This window comes from Onychostoma macrolepis, chromosome 11 (assembly GCF_012432095.1).
Source record: "Onychostoma macrolepis isolate SWU-2019 chromosome 11, ASM1243209v1, whole genome shotgun sequence".
Classification (NCBI taxonomy): Eukaryota; Metazoa; Chordata; class Actinopteri; order Cypriniformes; family Cyprinidae; genus Onychostoma; species Onychostoma macrolepis.
Window position 1 is genome coordinate 5910291 of NC_081165.1, and position 18865 is coordinate 5929155.

The 18865-nt window shown below is 35.6% G+C and overlaps 1 protein-coding gene across 1 annotated transcript; it reads right to left on the reverse strand.

The window, feature by feature from the left end:
• Positions 1-2698: 2698 nt before the first annotated feature.
• On the reverse strand, positions 2699-17725 carry tegt (testis enhanced gene transcript (BAX inhibitor 1)). The gene is made up of 10 exons (XM_058792147.1): positions 17571-17725; positions 13682-13770; positions 10291-10399; positions 8648-8765; positions 8493-8541; positions 5834-5931; positions 5653-5732; positions 4779-4879; positions 3487-3562; positions 2699-3382 (listed from the first exon to the last, which is right to left on the reverse strand). Exons 1-10 carry the CDS (start codon positions 17571-17573, stop codon positions 3359-3361), a joined length of 747 nt encoding a protein of 248 aa, XP_058648130.1. The 5' UTR covers positions 17574-17725; the 3' UTR covers positions 2699-3358.
• Between the last annotated feature and the right edge of the window lie 1140 nt (positions 17726-18865).

The window sequence follows — 18865 nt, forward strand, 5'->3', positions numbered from 1 at the left end:
GAGTTTGTCAAATCTGAGGAAAAAAAGGGCAGATGTCATGGATATAAACTCATGATTCTGAGCCAAGGGGAAAAGAGAGAATGGAGAATTGTTTTTCCTAATTAGAATTGTGAGATACAATCTCAGAATAGCGAAAATAAAGTCAGAATTTTGAAATATAAACTAAAATTTACTTTTTTTTTTTTTATTCCATGGCATCCATAGACTGCTACTTGAAAACTGTTGGTGCATCCCAAATCGCTTACTTATGCACTATTCTAACGTTTTTTACTATAAATAATGTGAGTAGTGCGTTCACACTGAAAATTCCCTTTTTTTAAATACCCAGATGATGCACTTAAATAACCAAAAAAACAAAGTGTGGAATGATGGACATTTCATGCACTCAACTGTCACAGCTTTAATTACGTTGCGAAGTGGGAGAGGACCTTATATAATTCATACTCTACATGGTTGAGTACATAGTGCATAAGTACATAGTGTATAAGTGCATAGTGTATAGTGCGTCATTTGGGACGCAGTTTGTCATTTTCTGCCACTAGATAGGCTCCGCCCACAAAAAACGTCATCACTGTTTGCAAACACCGAATTGGTCTATTAAAAGGTTAGTTCACCCAACAATGAAAATTAGCCTGCGTTTTACTCACCCTCAAAGCATCCTAGGTGTATATGACTTCCAATCGGAGTTATATTAAAAATTATCCTTGTTCTTCCAAGCTTTAGAATGGGAGTAAGTGGGTTTTTGCTCAACAGTCCAAAATTTGTCAAATAAAGTGCGCATCCATAATAAAACGTGCCTCACAGGGCTCCGGGGGGTGAATAAAGGCCTCCTGTAGCAAATCGATGCGTTTTTGTAAGAAAAATATATTTAAAATGTTATAAATACTTTTCTCTCACTTCCGCTGACTGTCATACGTGCAAGCCGTTCCGGGCGGATGATGTAGGACATAGGCATCATGCACCTGCCTGTGAGATATCCTAGTCTATGCGAGTTTGTTTACAGGAGCAACGGAAGCAAAGTTTCCTTACTTTAACCAATCTCCTCTTGGCTTATATCGAAATCCTCCTACATTTTTCTTTACAAATCCTCGTTTCCTACTTCTAATTCGTGACTGGCTTTTTGTTTTGCTCTCTCCTCCACGCTTCCGCGTTGGTCACTAATCACCAGAGCGTGCACAACATTTTTGGGTTACAGGGTTACAATGGCTAATGGATAATGGATATGTCCTGAAAAATTACTTTTTTTTTTCATTCATTTTTCAAGATATTTTTCTTACAAGTACAAACTGATCAACAATCACAGGTACAGGCTACTAACAAGGTGCATCATAAATAAACAATTATTCAATTATTATTATTTGTATATTTAACAATTGCAAATAGCAGCTAACTTAATTCATGTGCTGTGTGTACTGCTAGACATCTTTGGTTTCCTCTTTTTGTGTAATTGAGATGGAAAATGTGTGCCTTGTTTTCGTTTATCAAAAGTTGCCAAATAAATTTTAAAAATAACTAAATTTGTTGCCAAGTGTTTTTTCTAAGAAAAAGTTGCTAAGGCAGTCTGAAAAGTTGCTAAATTTTGCAACACTGGAGCTGTAAAAGCACAGCCCTATTCTGGAAAAGGGGTGAGGGAGCAGCAGCTCATTTACATTTAAAGAGACATGCACGAAAACATGCTTCCATTCTACACTGCCTTCCAAATTATTATGCAAGTGATATATCAGTAGGATTTTGGTACAATAAAGAGTCAAGATTTGGGTTGGAATATTGGGAAGTGAGATGTAAGGTCATTTTAGGGTGTAAAAATGACTTCTGCAAGATATGCGGAGTTCATAACTGACCATATTCTACTGTGGTATAAAATGAAGAATAGTGCTCTCGGAAATAAAAGGATTTTCATGCAGGACAACACACTATGCCATGCTGCATAAATACCATGGTGCTAAACAGTTTGAAAATGTATTTCTACAGCCACCGTGCAGGTTTCTCTTTGTGAGGTTTGGTTAGCAGTGACTGAAACGCAGCTTTACACACAACTGCTGTCTGCATGAAGAGGATCTTAAGACTCCAGTAGCTTCAAACACCTGTTTGCTGCTCAGCAGTGGCTTTTTTACAGCTGGTATTACAATACAGTTCATTTGTTTGACAAAAACTTTCCTTAATAAATCTTTAGTAGGGTAGGGTTTCTATTTACCTAAGAAGAACTGGCAAACTATTGAACAAACCTGTCTGAGATTGATACCAGTTAACTAAAAAGATGTGAAAACCAACACAAACAAAAATCTGACTCTTTATTGTACCGAAATCCTACTGATATATCACTTGCATAATAATTTGGAAGGCAGTGTAAATATGTATTTTCAAAATGATATGTGGGGTATTTTGAGCTGAAACTTCACAGACACATTTCTCTCCCCATCATTAGAATGTACATAAACAGCACAAACTATTGGATGAGAAGTTTTTTTGGTTGTTACATATAAAAACATCTGTTTTTCTAACGAAAGTTACATCTCGTTCATTTCATCTGTGGCAAAAATTATGTGATTGCAACAACAGGAAGTTTTTTTTATTTTTTATTTCTAGGGCTGCCTTTTCAACTGGTCCTCTGACTACAAACATCAGAAGAATTGAGCATGCTCAATGTAAATTTATCAACAGAACAGAAGGTATAATATATTAGTCACAGGAACACAAATGCAATCTGTGGCACCATTTATTGACATAAGATGCACAATATTCATGAATAAAATAAAAATCTCATCTGTGATCTCACTGATAAATGCATTAATGTTAGACTTGACTAAATTAACAAAATTGGCACTAGCAGCTACAAAAACAATTTAATGTGGCATTGGCAACAAAGAAAAAAATGTAAATGAATTAACGCAATAAACACAAAAAAGCAGTTTAGTGAAACAACCATGTTATGATTAGAAGGTATTTATGATACACAATTTGATATTTTTGAGAGTATAGGTAAGAAAGTCTTCTATCACCTAGCAGTAACAACTCCATTACACGCAAAAGTTTCTATTGTATGTACAATATTAAATCAGGTTTTTTAAGAGACCCCATGAGATTCCTTTTCTACAGACCTCTAATTTCTGCCTCAGAGAGTTGCAGTAAGTCAAAGAAATTAAAGTTCAACCTAAGCTTTTAAATAAGATTTCAAAATTTAATCAAACAACATTAGGTCATCAGCCTGACAACATATCCAAAGCCCAGTAACAATTTTCAAAAATAAAATTAAGACACTATATCAAATCACATAAAATATAATCAAACTATGTAATCAGATTCATAATGAAGCTGCTGACAAGTATTCAGCTCACAGATGTTTTCACTCTTATGAAAATTACTTCTTCTCCTTCTTCTTTTCCTAAAAAAAGAAAGAAAAGAAGTTACACATGGAACAAAACAGATATAAATAATGATTCTGTTATTGACAACACAGAGCTGATGCAGTTATGATGTTTCAAATACCTTCTCATTCATAGAGAGGATGATAACAAGCTTTCTGAAGATGGTCACAAAGTCCAGGAAGAGGTCAACACAATGCCTTCATTTAAAAACAAAGAACAAACAAAAGCCTTGAAGTGTACAGACAAAAAACAGTTCCATTTATTCCTCTTTGCATTCCTTTTTCATTATGCACCACTTGTGGATGGTTACTTTAAAATAAATAAAATATATATTTATATTTCAGAATAAAGCAAACAAGTATTCTAAGTATATACTGGACTTGTGTAAAAGAAAGATCAGTGATCTGATTTAGATAATATTTTACTCTGTAAAATACTAATATAAACTATTAATGCACAATATGGGTTTTTGTTTTCTTCAGTTTATCAGTATAGGTTGATATTGGGTATTTATTGGCAAGTGTTGGACACTTACCTGTGGACAGTCATTTATGACTATTCAAAACGAGTTTAAACCCAAGTTATAAAACCCAAAACAATATTAACCCAATTTACATTCACGCAATGTAAAAGTCTCTTCACGTCATATTTTTATAACACTTTATGCAGAATACTGCTTTAAAGCAAGCAGCTTTACAGTATTAAACATGTAAATCAATAATTTACAGAATACTCAATATTTTAAGAAATTGCAAAAGCTGAACAATAGATCAATTAGATCAATTGGGTTAGATCAATTTATTAGCTGATTTATTGTTCCAAAAATTGTTTTACATTAATTCATTATCAAAATAATTGTTTGTTTATTAGGGCTGCAACATGCAGCTTCTCAAGATGTTAACTGATGGACTGGAGTGCTGTGGATTATGGTGATGTTTTTATCAGCTGTTTGAACTCATTCTGACGGCACCCATTCACTGCAGAGCATCCATTGCTGAGCAAGTGATGGAATGACACATTTCTCTAAATCTGATCAAGAAACAAACTTACCTACATCTTAGAGTACATTTTCAGCAAATTTTCATTTTTGGGTGAACTATTCCTTTAAGCAGATTCTTTAAGATCAGTTCTTATGTTTTTTTGGGGGAAAACGTGCAATAAAATCATCTCAGTCCGGAATCAAACACAATCAAGTTAGTATCTATGGGGTTAGCCAAAGCATTACTTTTCATATCTTGTCCTTTCACATAATGCCTTTCAGCTAGTGCATATTAAAATTAAATAGCATTAAATATTTAATAGGTTAAATAGCAAGTATAAAATTCATTTTTAGCAATAACTTCATTTTTTACAACTTCCATTATATGATAATTATTGGTAAATTGGTAAACACCGTAAACCTCTATGCCTTACCAGATGTAATCTTTGTCTCCCATTTCTGCCTTCTCAATAATTAGCTGTGTGTCAAACAGCACAAAGCCACACATGATGGCCAGACCCAGATACACATGAGCCTGAAATAAACAAAACAAACAAAAAAAACTGTTACACAAACTAATCCAGAACATGGCAACAAGATAAATTTTTAATGAGCCGAAAAGAATGCACGTCACACCTCTTGTTTATCAATGTGCACTGGCTACCAATAGCTGCTCGCATACAATTCAAGGCATTGATGTTTGCCTACAAAACCACCACTGGCTCTGCAGCCCTTTACCTAAATTCATTACTTCAGACTTATGTGCCTCTAGAAGCTTGTACAGAACGTAAGTGAACGTTGCTTTATTGTTCATCCCAAAGAGGCACAAAATCACTTTCACAGACTTTTTCATTAACTGTTCCCTCCTGGTGGAATGACCTGCTCAACTCAATCACAGCAGCTGAGTCCTTAGCCATCTTCAAGAATCAGCTAAAAACACATCTCTTCCATCTTTATTTGACCCTCTAACTATAGCACTGTCTATTCTAATTCTATTCTTAAAAAAAAAAAAAATCTTAAAAAAAAAACCACTAACACTACCTTCTCTAATCTTTTTCTATTCTATCGGTTTTCTTTTTATTTATTATATAATAAAAAAACAACAACCTTGCTACATGTACTACGTTAAGCTAACTGAGACTTATTATAGCACTTGTGTATCATTGCTCTTTTGTTGATTCTGATTGCTTCCATTGTCCTCATTTGTAAGTCGCATTGGATAAAAGTGTCTGCTAAATGACTGAATGTAAATGTAATGAAACTATCACACAACTTCATCCCCTGCTTTCATACAGTCACATTATATACCTTAAAGACTATTGCTGAGGCGAAGAACATATTGAGGACAGATACAAGCAGAAGAACAGTCAGCCCTGACATCAGAGTGCCTTGAAGAAAAATAAATCAAACCAAAGTTACAGGTCAAAAAAACAAATAACTGTACATGATCAATGACCAGCATAACTACCAGATTTTTTAAAATGTTTACCTCCCAAGAAGAGATAACTTCTGCGCTGTGCATAGAGGGCACTCAATGTGAAGCAGGCAAAGATGACAGAGGTGCCCAGGAAAGCAGTCAGGATGATGCTACAAAAATGAATACAATCATTTGCCATGTGTTAAAAAATATCATACAGTCAAAGCTTCATAGCAATCAGTACATGACATGACACACAATGAAAAGAAACAAATCCCAGTTATTGTTATTCTTCTGAGTTTTTTTCCGTTTTACATTCCATCACTTACTCACCAATGGATGCTCTGCAGTGAATGGGTGCCGTCAGAATGAGAGTCCAAACAGCTGATAAAAACATCACAATAATCCACACCACTCCAGTCCATCAGTTAACATCTTTACAAAAGCTGTAACAAATCCATAATTAAGACGTTTTTAACTTCAAACTATTGCTTCTGGCTAAAATGTATGTTGCTTCCTCCAGTGAAAAAGTGGTCTGGTCTGAATCAGGAGAGAAATCTGCACAGATCAAGCACCGTTTACAAGCCAAAACAACTCTAAACAAATATGTGGCTGGATTTTGATGCGAGAGACAACAGGAGATGCACTTTTTCACTGGAGGAAGGGAAAGTTATTAAGTTAACTGGAGTTATTATGGATTATGGCCTCAACTCTTTGAGGTTAAAAACATCTTCATTTGTTTTTGTTTTTTTTTACAAAAACACAGCTTTTTGATTCACAAGACATGAATTGCTGGACTGAAGTGGTGTGGATTACTTGTGGATTATTGTGATGTTTTTATCAGCTGTTTGGACTCTCAATCTGAAGGCACCCATTCACTGCAGAGCATCCATTGTTGAGCACGTGATGCAATGCTACATTTCTCCAAATCTGTTTACATGAAGAAACAAAAGGATGTAATGGTGAAGGTTTATACATTTTCCCAAAATGGTCATTTTTGGGTCAACTATTGCTTTAACAACCAGCTGAAAAATTCAGCTCATCAGAGTAAAGCCGCGGTCACACTAGACTTTGAGCATGTGAAATTGTTTTGCGTATGCTGCAACAGTCGTGATATGACGTCATGCTGTGCAGCGTGTTTTTAAAAACTTAAATTCAACCCGTGACAAACTATAATACATCTAAAATGTAAAAACATACAATCTCCTCCACTTTCCTGCAGCGCTGCAGTTTAAAAGTTATGTTCTTTTAATTCAGATACGAGGTCATGCTGTGACGTATCGATCTGCCGTTGGTCACGCGGTATCACGTGATGTGAATTCACAGGCCACAGTTCACCAATCTTGAACTCTGGAACTAGGGCTGAACGATTAATTGCATTCGAGATCATATCGCGGTATGAAAAAACGCGATTTTTCAACCGCAGAGGTTGCGATTACACTCTGTCACGTGACACGCGAGAGTAAAGAGGTGTGTTCGACTTTAAGATCGATCGCTGTATGACATCAAACTACAGCGAGAGAAAGCATAAGGAGCCGTCCGCTCACTTATAGCTCTCGCAGTACTTTGATGACACATCGGTCTAGCAGCGCTGCTTCAGGTGGAACACAAGTCTTCAGAGGAAGCATCAAGTTGGCACCTTACAGTGTTGCCAAGTCCGTGGTTTTCCTCCAAAAACGTGATATTTAGCCCTGAAATGCGAATCTTACCAGGGGAACCCCTCCAAAAACATGTGTATTTTCCCCCCCGGAATGCGATTTTTACCTGTTGACCCCCCCGATTGGGTTAGTTTTGAGTAGCAATTGGGCGGGTTTTGTTGTGAAACCTGGCAACCGTGGCACACTACACACGGAAATGTTTGAAAGCGTATATGAACGTAGCCTACTTCAAAACGGCACATGGAAATTACTCAAGCAGTAACAGTGTTACGGTGCATTTCATTACTGAAGACTTCGACCTTAAGACAATATATATATATTTTTTTTTTTTTATTATTTAAAGTCTGTCTAAAGTTAACAGACAGCGTTTAAAAATCCCCACGTTTACATATATGTTTATTACAGTGACTTTGAATTAATTAATACCTAAATACTGAGTGTGGTAAAGCAACAGATTTGTTTTTATATTTCTGCAATCTACTTTAGTTTGTGTAATTTGTTACTGACTTTCATAATAATGTTTACACCAAGCTTATTTGTCAGTGCTTTATGTTGTCAATTATTACATGCTCACAAGGCTGGAAGGTCAACAAATCAGTCAATATACTACTGTGATTGTAGTTGTTAAATAAAAATGTCATTCATAACAATTCATGCATCACCTAATTTCATCATAACATATAGGCCTGGCCTACAGAAAAGAACATTTATGTTTAATCTAATCTAATCTAATATTGTGTTGGTCAAACTATACAATGATTTATTGCTTGTCTTTGTTGAATACAGAACATAAAGAGCTTGCAAAAATAATTGCATATTAAAACCGCAATATTGGTAAAAAAATTTAAATAAATATTATTATTATTATTATTATTATTTCGCAATTAGATTATTTTCCAAAATCGTTCAGCCCTATCTGGAATGCAGTGAAATGCTAAACTTTTCGCATGGGCTTGTGTTTCCGGTCTGGTGCAGTCGCATGCATATGAATGGAAGTCAATGGAACGTAAAGTGCGGTGTGACCGCCCCTGAAGGCAGATTTTTTAAGAAACCCTGTGCTCTGGGAATATTACCTTGGGTTGACACTAATGACGTAGTCCATGAGCGGGCCGAGTCCAAGACCTGTTTAAGGCACAGATTGACATGTTGCGTTAAGTGTTTTAAGCACATGATCTAGGAAATGAAGCTGTAAAAAAAAAAAAAAAAAATGAAGTTATAAACATCTCACCTGTGAAGAAAGCAAAAGCAGCGAGGATGGCCAATCTCTTCTTCTCTGTCTGAGGGCTGTGAGGGGTCATGGCAAGCCAACCCATCATAGCCAGTGATCCAAGCATGGTCAGCCCACCCTGAAAGACAATATCATGATAATGCGTATTAGAGATCCACTTTACGAGAATCTGTGTACTAGCCGAGGTCCTGTAGTATTAAATGCTCTACTACAGTGCCTTGCGAAAGTATTCGTAGCCCTTCTTCCCCTCCCCCACGTTTTGTTATATTGTTGCCGTATGTATGTAGCTATTAATACACTTCAAGTGAAGTTAACATGTGGCAAAATCATTTGAATTGGTATGATATGGAAAGGCACACACCTCTCAATAAAAGGTCTAACAATGAATATCAGAGCAAAAAAATCAAGCCCTGTGGTCAAAAGAACTGCCTGTAGAGCTCAGAGACAGAGTTCAGAAACAAATCTAATGATATCTGGTGTTCAGACATTAATATTCTGGTGTTTAGAATGCTAATGTGAAATTCTGAGAGTACTGAAATCTCACGCCCTGATGTTTTATTACTGGATGACTGATGAATTATTTGTGACCAGAAACACCAGAGACCGGAAATGTAAATCACCATTCCTGTCGGGCAAGACTTACGCCTTTAGAAAAGGGTGGATTAGATTGTGTTTTATTAACGTCTACACCATCCCCAACCACAAACAATAATACAAAAACAGTAATTATTGTTGTACAGTGTGACAAAAATTACGCTATATTAATGTGTGCATGCCCAGGAGCTGTTTGCTGCAGGAGGGGCGGGGAGCAGCAGCTAATTTGCATTAACAAGGCATGCACGAAAACAGCCTGTTTCTGCTTCCACTCAAAGTAGGCATTTTCAAAATTATATAAATTATCTGTGGGGTATTTTGAGCTGAAACTTCAGACACATTCTGGGGACACCTGAGACGTACATTACATCTTGTAAAAAGGGGCATAATAGGTGCCCATGAATAGAAAAATTAATTTCTGCATGTTCTTATGAGTGATATTGTGTTGCCGGACTTGTATCTTGAGCAGAGTTTGCAATGCAGGCTGCAACATTAATAATATTACTTTTTTTTTTTCCTCTAGAAATGTACATTTGATAGTAGCTTGAGCTGGCAGTTGTAGTAGCTTGAGTTAGGATGCAGATGTAAATTTTATTATTTAAAACAAACAAGAAAGCCCTGCCCAGGGGCTGGTTGCATAAACCACATAGACTAGTCTTAAAAAGTTAGTAACCTACTTTTTTTTTCTTCAAGACCGGTAATGTTTAATGTATAAATGTTTAAAGTAATTTATAAAAAGGTCTAATTTGAATACAAAAATAAGTCTGATTACTTTTTGGCTAACTACTAGTTGGTCAAACTAGTTCTTAAGACACAGTCTTAATGTAGTGGCTGTGTTTATGCAACTGGCCCCAGATTTAACTCAAAAGAAACATAACACATTACTTTCCATAAAAAGTAACTTTCCCCAACACTGTTTATGACTATAGTACATGTAACCGATTTTTGTTCAATGTACATGGTATGATAACCATCAAATGTAATATGACATTCCGTGAATCCTAGTTCCGTCAACTATGAGTGAGAAATGCAAAGCATAGAGCTGGTACCTGAAAAAGACCTGTGATGATGTAGATGTAGGAGCCGGCGGCTGCCACCAGCAAACACACAGCCAGACTGGCATAGACATTCTTCAGGTGCTGCTGAGTCGAGCGAGAGCTGACCAGAAAAACACACACAGACAGATACGAATCAGAAAAACACTTACAACCGCTTTAACACATCATTCCTTTTTAGGGATGTAACGATATTATCAATATCGCAATATCAAAACTGTCTCGATTTTTTTCCTGCGTGTTTCAAAGCGAAGCGCACACATTGTTCAGGCGACCAGCTGGTGCTCCAGTGTTTTCCGCTCAATAAACTGTCGCACAGATTTAATAAGCTACGCATCAATATCTCTTTCCTTTGTGCTTTGAACTTCTCTATCCGGAGCTGCGCGCTGTGACTCAGTGCTGCTTCAAGCGCATCATTCTGCGCACGGGAAGCGCATAAGTGCTTTGTGCCGCTCTGTATTGGAGCTTTTCGTATTATAATGCTTTTGCGCAATGAAAGATTATTTATAGCGTTTCTTGTTCTGTCATATCAAGGCTATTAATAATCTAATATATAGCACAGTAACGGAGGCAGCAACATATGATAGATAGGACTCCTCTATCATATGTTGCTGCCTTCATTACTGTGCTAAGAAATGTCTTTTAATTTTGTAGTGTATATTTATAAATACATTTACTTGTTTTCATGAATGTATTCTACAACAATACAAAGAGCAATGTGTAACATTTAACCAGATTTAGTCCTTCGCATATTCACTTTTATTTGTTCCCCACTAAAAAAAATTAAAAAAAGTTATTTCACTAAATGTTTAGATTTTATCACATTGTGTACTCATGATTTTTATAGAATAACTTTTCTGCTAGATTATCCACTAACCTAGTTTATAATAGTATTTTTGTGTATAGATTATGAATGGACCTGTTTACACCTGGTCATTTCATGCGTTTTCGCTGATCGGATATCTATCTGATTTGTTAAAACGTTTCCATTCACACTTGGCCACATAGTCGGATATAAATCTGATCTTCAATTCCTGCGCTATATTTAAATTTAACGAAGTTCACGTCAACGAAATCAAAAGATAAGCGCTGCATTTTATTAATTATCAGCTCATTTCAATATCAAAGACCGCAATAGGAGAGCGCGCGGCATCAGCAATGGAAAGATAAGTTTGTCTTACTACTTGTAATGAAGATGATTGTGTTGACTGTCTGCGTCTTACTTTCAGTTTCATTCACTGCAGTTTGCGCGTCGGCTTGCTGAAGAGATACAACTACTTGTTTGCGGCGATGCGTGTTGCATTAGGGCAGTCACATCTGACTATAATGTCATAGCCTGTAACACGGTCTCACACGTTTATTATTTTTTACATTTTGGGAGGAGTGAAATTTACATATGTGACCCTGGACCACAAAACCAGTTTTAAGTCGCTGGGGTATATTTGTAGCAATAGCCAAAAATACATTGTATGGGTCAAAATTATTAATTTTTCTTTTATGCCAAAAATCATTAGGTAAGATAAGTAAAGTAAAGTAAATCATTATTAAGTAAAGATCATGTTCCATGAAGATATTTTGTAAATTTCTTACCGGCAATGTATCAAAACTTAATTTATGATTAGTAATATGCATTGCTAAGAACTTCATTTGGACAACTTTGTACATGGCTATTATTGTCTGGCTTCCTACAACCTGAATTCCGGAAATGTTGGGACGTTTTTTTCATTTTGAATAAAATGAAAACTAAAAGAGTTTCAAATCACATGTGCCGATATTTTATTCACAATAGAACATAGGTTGCATAAATGTTTAAACGGAGATATTTTACAATTTTATGAACAAAATGAGCTCATTTCTAATTTGATGCCTGCTACAGGTCTCAAAATAGTTGGGACAGGGGCATGTTTACCATGGTGTAGCATCTCTCTTTTCAAAACAGTTTGAAGATGTCTGGGCATCGAGGTTATGAGTTTCTGGAGTTGGAATTTGGTCCCTTCTTGCCTGATAAAGGTTTCCAGCTGCTGAAGAGTTTGTGGTCGTCTTTGATGTATTTTTCATTTAATGACGTGCCAAATGTTCTCTATAGGTGAGAGATCTGGACTGCAGGCAGGCCAATTCAGCAGCCGGACTCTTCTACTACGAAGTCATGCTGTTGTAATAGCTGCAGTATGTGGTTTTGCATTGTCCTGCTGAAATACACGTCGTCTGGAGGGAAGCATATGTTGCTCTAAAACCTTTATATACCTTTCAGCATTTATAGTGCCTTCCCAAACATGCTGGCTTTTGCACTCAACGCTGATAACACGCTGGAAGGTCTCCCTCCTCTTTAGCCCGGAGGACACGGCGTCCGTGATTTCCAACAAAAACGTCAAATTTGGACTCGTCTGACCATAGAACACTTTTCCACTTTCAAACAGTCCACTTTAAATGAGCCTTGGCCCACAGGACATGACGGCGCTTCTGGACCATGTTCACGTATGGCTTCCTTTTTGCATGATAGAGCTTTAGTTGGCATCTGCAGATGGCACGGCGGATTGTGTTTACCGACAGTGGTTTCTGGAAGTTTTTTTTTTACTTCTGAGAGACTCTGCCTCTCTAAGACATCCCTTTTATGTTACAGACCTGATGTCAATTAACTTAATTAGTAGCTAGATGTTCTCCCAGCTGAATCATTTCAAAATGTCTTGCTTTTTCAGCCCTTTGTTGCCCCCGTTCCAACTTTTTTGAGACCTGTAGCAGGCATCAAATTTGAAATGAGCTCATTTAGTGGATAAGTGTAAAATTTCTCAGTTTAAACATTTGTTATGTTCTCTATGTTCTATTGTGAATGTTTGCTCATGTGATTCGAAAGTCTCTTAGTTTTCATTTTATAAAAAAAAAAAAACGTCCCAACATTTCCGGAATTCGGGTTGTAAAACACCAGTGTGAACGTAATTTAGACTGAGACAGTATATCACAGATAAAAATAGGGCTGAGTCCCCTTTAAAGTTCAGGTACAAGTCAATTCACTGACTTTTTTCTGACTTAAGTGTTCTTAAGAACATGGGTTGGAGCTCTTAATTTTGAACTCAAAGTGCATTAGATAGAATAATTTAACTTTAAAATGTAGCTACAAAACTTTCATTTTTTTCCCCCAATTCTTCATTTGCCTTTTTTTCTTTTTAAATAAATATCGCAATAAATATCATAACATGGACTTCATATCGCAATAACATCATATTGTGAGATTTTGATATCGTTACATCCCTATTCATTTCATTACAATCTATTATAAAATTCTAGTTATTATAGTGCAGATACAATGAAATCAGAACCATGGGCATCATGAATATCATACAGACATGTACACCTATAAAAATGACAGAGGTGATCAAAAAACACTTACATTTGAGAGAACTTTAAGAGAGCGTCAAAGTTTATGTTGCGATCAAACACGTTCATTTTTCTGCTGCTTAAGTGATCACAGGAAACCACCTACATGAAGACAGAAAACAGAAGAGATGGCTTTAGCAAAAATATTGATCATCTGTGTTAAGAACATCACTAACCCGAAATCCATCAGAACCAATCAAATGGTCCTGTTCGCTAAGAGCAGTGAACATCTGCTACACCAAAGCAATATACATACTAGTCTTACAAGCTAGACACCTAAAGGCTGGAATACACCATGTGATTTTTGCCCAGATTTTCCGCCAATTATCGACACTATTTGCCAAAAGTTAGAGCCAGTCTGCAGATTTGAGTTGATAGATTTCATAGAAAATAGCGTAGTGTATAATGTTCACAGACTCCATCCAGTCAGAGGGTTAGGCACATGTTTCAGCATGAGTTTGTTGTGATCAAAACAACTGCAAAGTCTGGTAGTGTGTGATCCTCAGTCGTTTAGTGTATGATGGGCAGGTTTCCTCTGTCGCTATTACAAAGTCAGTAAGTGTATGACTAGTTTTGAAATCTGTAGCAAAAAATAAGATGGATTATCTCTTGGCTATCTGCTAGTTGGCCAGACTATTTCTAAAGGGTCAGTTCACCCAAAAATGAAAACTCTTGACATCATTTAGCAAACAAACCTGTGTGAGTCTCTTTATTCTGGTGAACACAAAAGAAGATATTTAGAAAAATGTAGGTAACCAAACAGTTCCTTGTAGTCATTTGCTTCCATAGTATGGAAAAAAAGCAAAACAAAACAAAGGAAGTCAGTGAGGACCAATGTTTGGGGTAACGCATTACAAGTAACGCGAGTTACATAATCAGCTTACTTTTTTCAAGTAACTAGTAAAGTAACATTACTTTTTAATTTAAGAAAATATCTGAGTTACTTTTTCAAATAAGTAATGCAACTGTAGAACAGGGTCAGAAAATAATGTTCTGTTCGTGCTCTGTTTAGAAAACAGTTCCAAACAAATCCCCAGGAGAACCGCTGCACTTCTCTGAACTACAAATATCGGTGTTTAGTTTTTGAATGAATCCCCATTCTGAACAAATGATTCTATGAGCCATTCATGTAGCCAGTCACATGCATTTTTCCTGAATAAATAGGCTGTTTTGGGTGAATGAGTTGAATGAGTGATTCAATGACTCACTCATTAAGACAGTGGGTCTCATTCACTAAGCATATGCACACACAAATTTTTAGGTGAAACCTGCATGCAAACGTTTTCATGAACAAATCATGATTCACTAAAAACTTTTGTACTAAAATTTATTCTAAATTTTACAAAGATAATGCATCTTAACACAGTTATATACCGTATTGACCCGAATACAAGACGACCCTGATTATAAGACGACCCCCATTTTTCCAGATGTACCTTTTGGAAAAAGGCTTTTTGAAAACCAAATCTTGTGTTTTACTGAGGGGGGAAAAAAAAAAAAAAAAAACATATTTCTTAAATTATTTTCATATTACATTTTTTTCCTATTTAAATTTTAGCTTTGAAAGTATGGTAAACACTGGTAAAATGTACCAACAATCACATTGAAAAATATACACTTTTGGATATACCCTAAAAATAACCGATAGCCCATCTGAATTATATAACATTTTAGGCTATCCATCTCATAGTAGCCTACCAAAATTTTATTATCAGTAGAAGAGAAATCTTATTGTAGTCTTCAAATCTGGGTACTGTCTTACGTTTTAAAATCACTTACAGAGGAAGTTCGTTCCCACATGACAGTCACGACTCATGCCGCTGCAAGCTTTTTTTTTTCTTTTATTTTCACTTGCGATCTTTACAACACACATTACATAACGTATTTCACGGCACACTCGTTTTATGCGTATTTGGCAGCACCTATTGTTGTGGGTGTATTATTGACATGTCAAAGTCTAGACCCTGAATATAAGACGGCCGCGTATTTTTAGGTGCATTTCCAAGAAGAAAAAAAAAAAAGAAAATAAAAACTCCGTAAACTGGGTCTGTTTAAATGGTAATTTGTTGTGGTCGAAGTTAAATACATACAAATGACTGGCTAGACTACACTGACACAAATGTTATACAGTATTAATCTTATGGCTAACAATGTCTATAGTAAATGTGACTTCAATGTCAGTATTTTAATTGACTAAAACTACTAATTAGCTTAAAATACTTAGCTATCTTTGATTAGGATAAGACTAAACTGCACAAACTTTGTCAACTTGATCAAGAAAAGCAGCATAAGGATGACTAAATGTGACAAAAACTAACAAGGACATTTGTTTAACAAGGACACGGTTTTGTTTACTACATACACTGAAGCGTGTGACACGCTTGCGGTGATTTCAGCATTTGCCGTCTCAATTTGAGTCACTTTATGAGCATTTTACCGTTTCATTTCAGTAAAACCAGCGTCATATCATATACACACAGAAATGTAAAGGTATTCACGGTAACCCGTCAAAATAAAAGTTCGGTTTAACTTAGACATTGTGCCAGAAATATGAGAATACGTGAGATATTACTACTGTTTATAAAAATACTAAAACTTTATTTTTTTAAGAAATAATCACGCAATATTTCTTCCATGTTTTCATTTTAATAGTAAATCCCCTTTATTTACCAAAAAATAAAATGTGTTTAAATTTCATTAATTAAAAGACAAATTAAATCTGGGTGAAACTTGTTTACTGTTTTTCATACTTTTATAACTTGCGGAAAAACTTGAAACACAATTTTAAATAAGTATAAAGAATGGCATCGATTTTTGCACATTATCTATTTGTTTAACTTTATTAATAAAAATAATATATATTTTTTTAATTACCATGTTTTTGTTTTTGCATTTGGTACTGAAATTGGTACAGAGAACCGTGGATTTTCACTGGTATTGGTACCAAATACAGAAATGGTAATGTGACAACACTAGGTAAGACTAAAAGTAATTAAAATAAATAGCTGATAAAACATTCAATAAATATTGTGTTAATATTAAATATTGTGTTAAAGGTCACTTTTTTGTTGTTGTTGTTTGTTTGTTTGATTGTTATGAAAGGATTGCCGGAAATGATGTCATTATGAAAGTTGACTGTGAAACATTATGTACAGTAAACAAGATCGTTTCTTTTTTGCGTTTCTTGCTTTGACAATTTCTACTCCATGGTCGATGTTAATCAAATGACGACTATTCCAGATAAATGGTTTTCTGTTATACCAGAGTACAGGCAATCTAACCTTTGGCCTTATCCAACCACGATTGCAAAATCAGCTGTCTACGTTACACTGAAAAGAAGGGAGCAAATGAAGATATGCTTTCTACACAGTGTGCCTTGTAGACTTTAAATTCCTGTCGAAATAATAAGTATTTTCCACCCACACACATGAATTACGGACATGAAGTCATCGAAAGATCAACACTGAACTTCCTCACGTAGAGTGAAAGTAAAGAGCTGTGTAAAGCTGTGACAGCAGCGGTATAACGAAAGTACGACGAAACCACCATATTTGGTTTTACCAACTTCACAAACAAACAATCAGCTAAACCCCGCTGTGACACTAACCCGAAGCACTCGGTCAGCAGTTTAAACACACACACGCACTTCGGTGTAAACACTCACACACGCGTTTTCCTATCATTATTACGCGATAGCGACAATCCGCGTTAAATAGACACAGAAGATCTAAAGTTGATTTGCAGTTGATCGCGTTCCGTTATCAAACGCTCTTCTTCTGCTACATTTAACGTTACGCGACGCGCTGCTCTCGCTCACTGCGTTATGGCTAACGTTAATCGTAATTTCCTCATCATACATATTATTTCTCTTCATTCCATAAATATTAAGTTCGTTTTATTACCATAAGATGTGAAAGTACGTCTCTTCCCGTCTGTTGTATTTGTGAAGGCCTGGATTCGGAATCAACGACACGTACAACGATTGACAAACAACGTAATGGCGTCACACGCACGCACGCACGCACGCACGCTGCTCCTCCTCTTCTTCTTCTTCTTCTTCTTAGTTTTTTGGCGAGTTACAGACCAACATTAAAGCTGCATACCGCCACCTACTATATTGGAGTGTGTAAAATCATGGCTTCATTGATTTTATTTTATAATCTTCTAGTCTTAGTCCAGTTTCGTGGGGTAATTGATATAAATAAAAAATCATTAGTGCCTTAACAACTTCCCTTTAAGGATGATTTATTCCTAAAATTCCTTTAATATCCCATTTCTTCCTAATTTGATGATACGTTCTTTAAGTTTTTTTTTCCCCTTTCTTCCTCATATTTCCTACAGTTTAATATAACATTATCTATATATTCTTTGCATTTACAAACCTCACATGTATCTGTGTTCACTTAACTCATAAGAAATAATGTATTATTAAGTCTTGTGTTTCCTAACCGTAGTCTTGTATGACTGATTTCTTCGGTTCTGTTTTTACTAGAAAATGTTTTAACTTTAATTACTTTTTGAATACCGTAATATACTCTTCCTTTATTATCTAAGTCCCCAATCTTTTGCCAGTGATTAACAAGGTTGCTTTTAATTATTGATTTTCCTTCATTTTTCCCCCCCAAGGAAGATCTCTATTTTGTCATTCTGATTTAATGCTTTTTTTTTCCTTTGCTAATTTTTCAGCTATTTCATTACCTTGAATTCCTATGTGTGAATTCCTACAGCTATTCGTAATCTTTCTAGGTTTAGTAGTGCAGTGTAAAATGCCATCTCTAGTTGTTTTCACTAGTTTGAAACACTTGTGCTCATTTATTTTCATGTAGAAATTAGCACAGATGTGTCATACTAGATTATTACAAGCTGAGCTTAACTTTTTTTTTTTTAAATTGAAACACCAGGAACGCTTTATTATTTTTACATTGCTTCACCGTAGCATGGAAGTACTTGAATTAATGAGTTGTGGTAAGTGAATTAATGAAATGTGCTATAGTTGCTGTGGTAATATAACAACTATAGTAATATAAACAAATGACTTTACCCAATACTGTACTAAGTTTTCTACAACTATAGGGTATATTATACTACAATACACTACAGTTTACTGTAGTAAAAACTAAAGTATACTACAATATTTATTACAGTTTATCAGTTCACTGTAGTTAATACTACAGTATGCTGTAGCATTCATTAACAA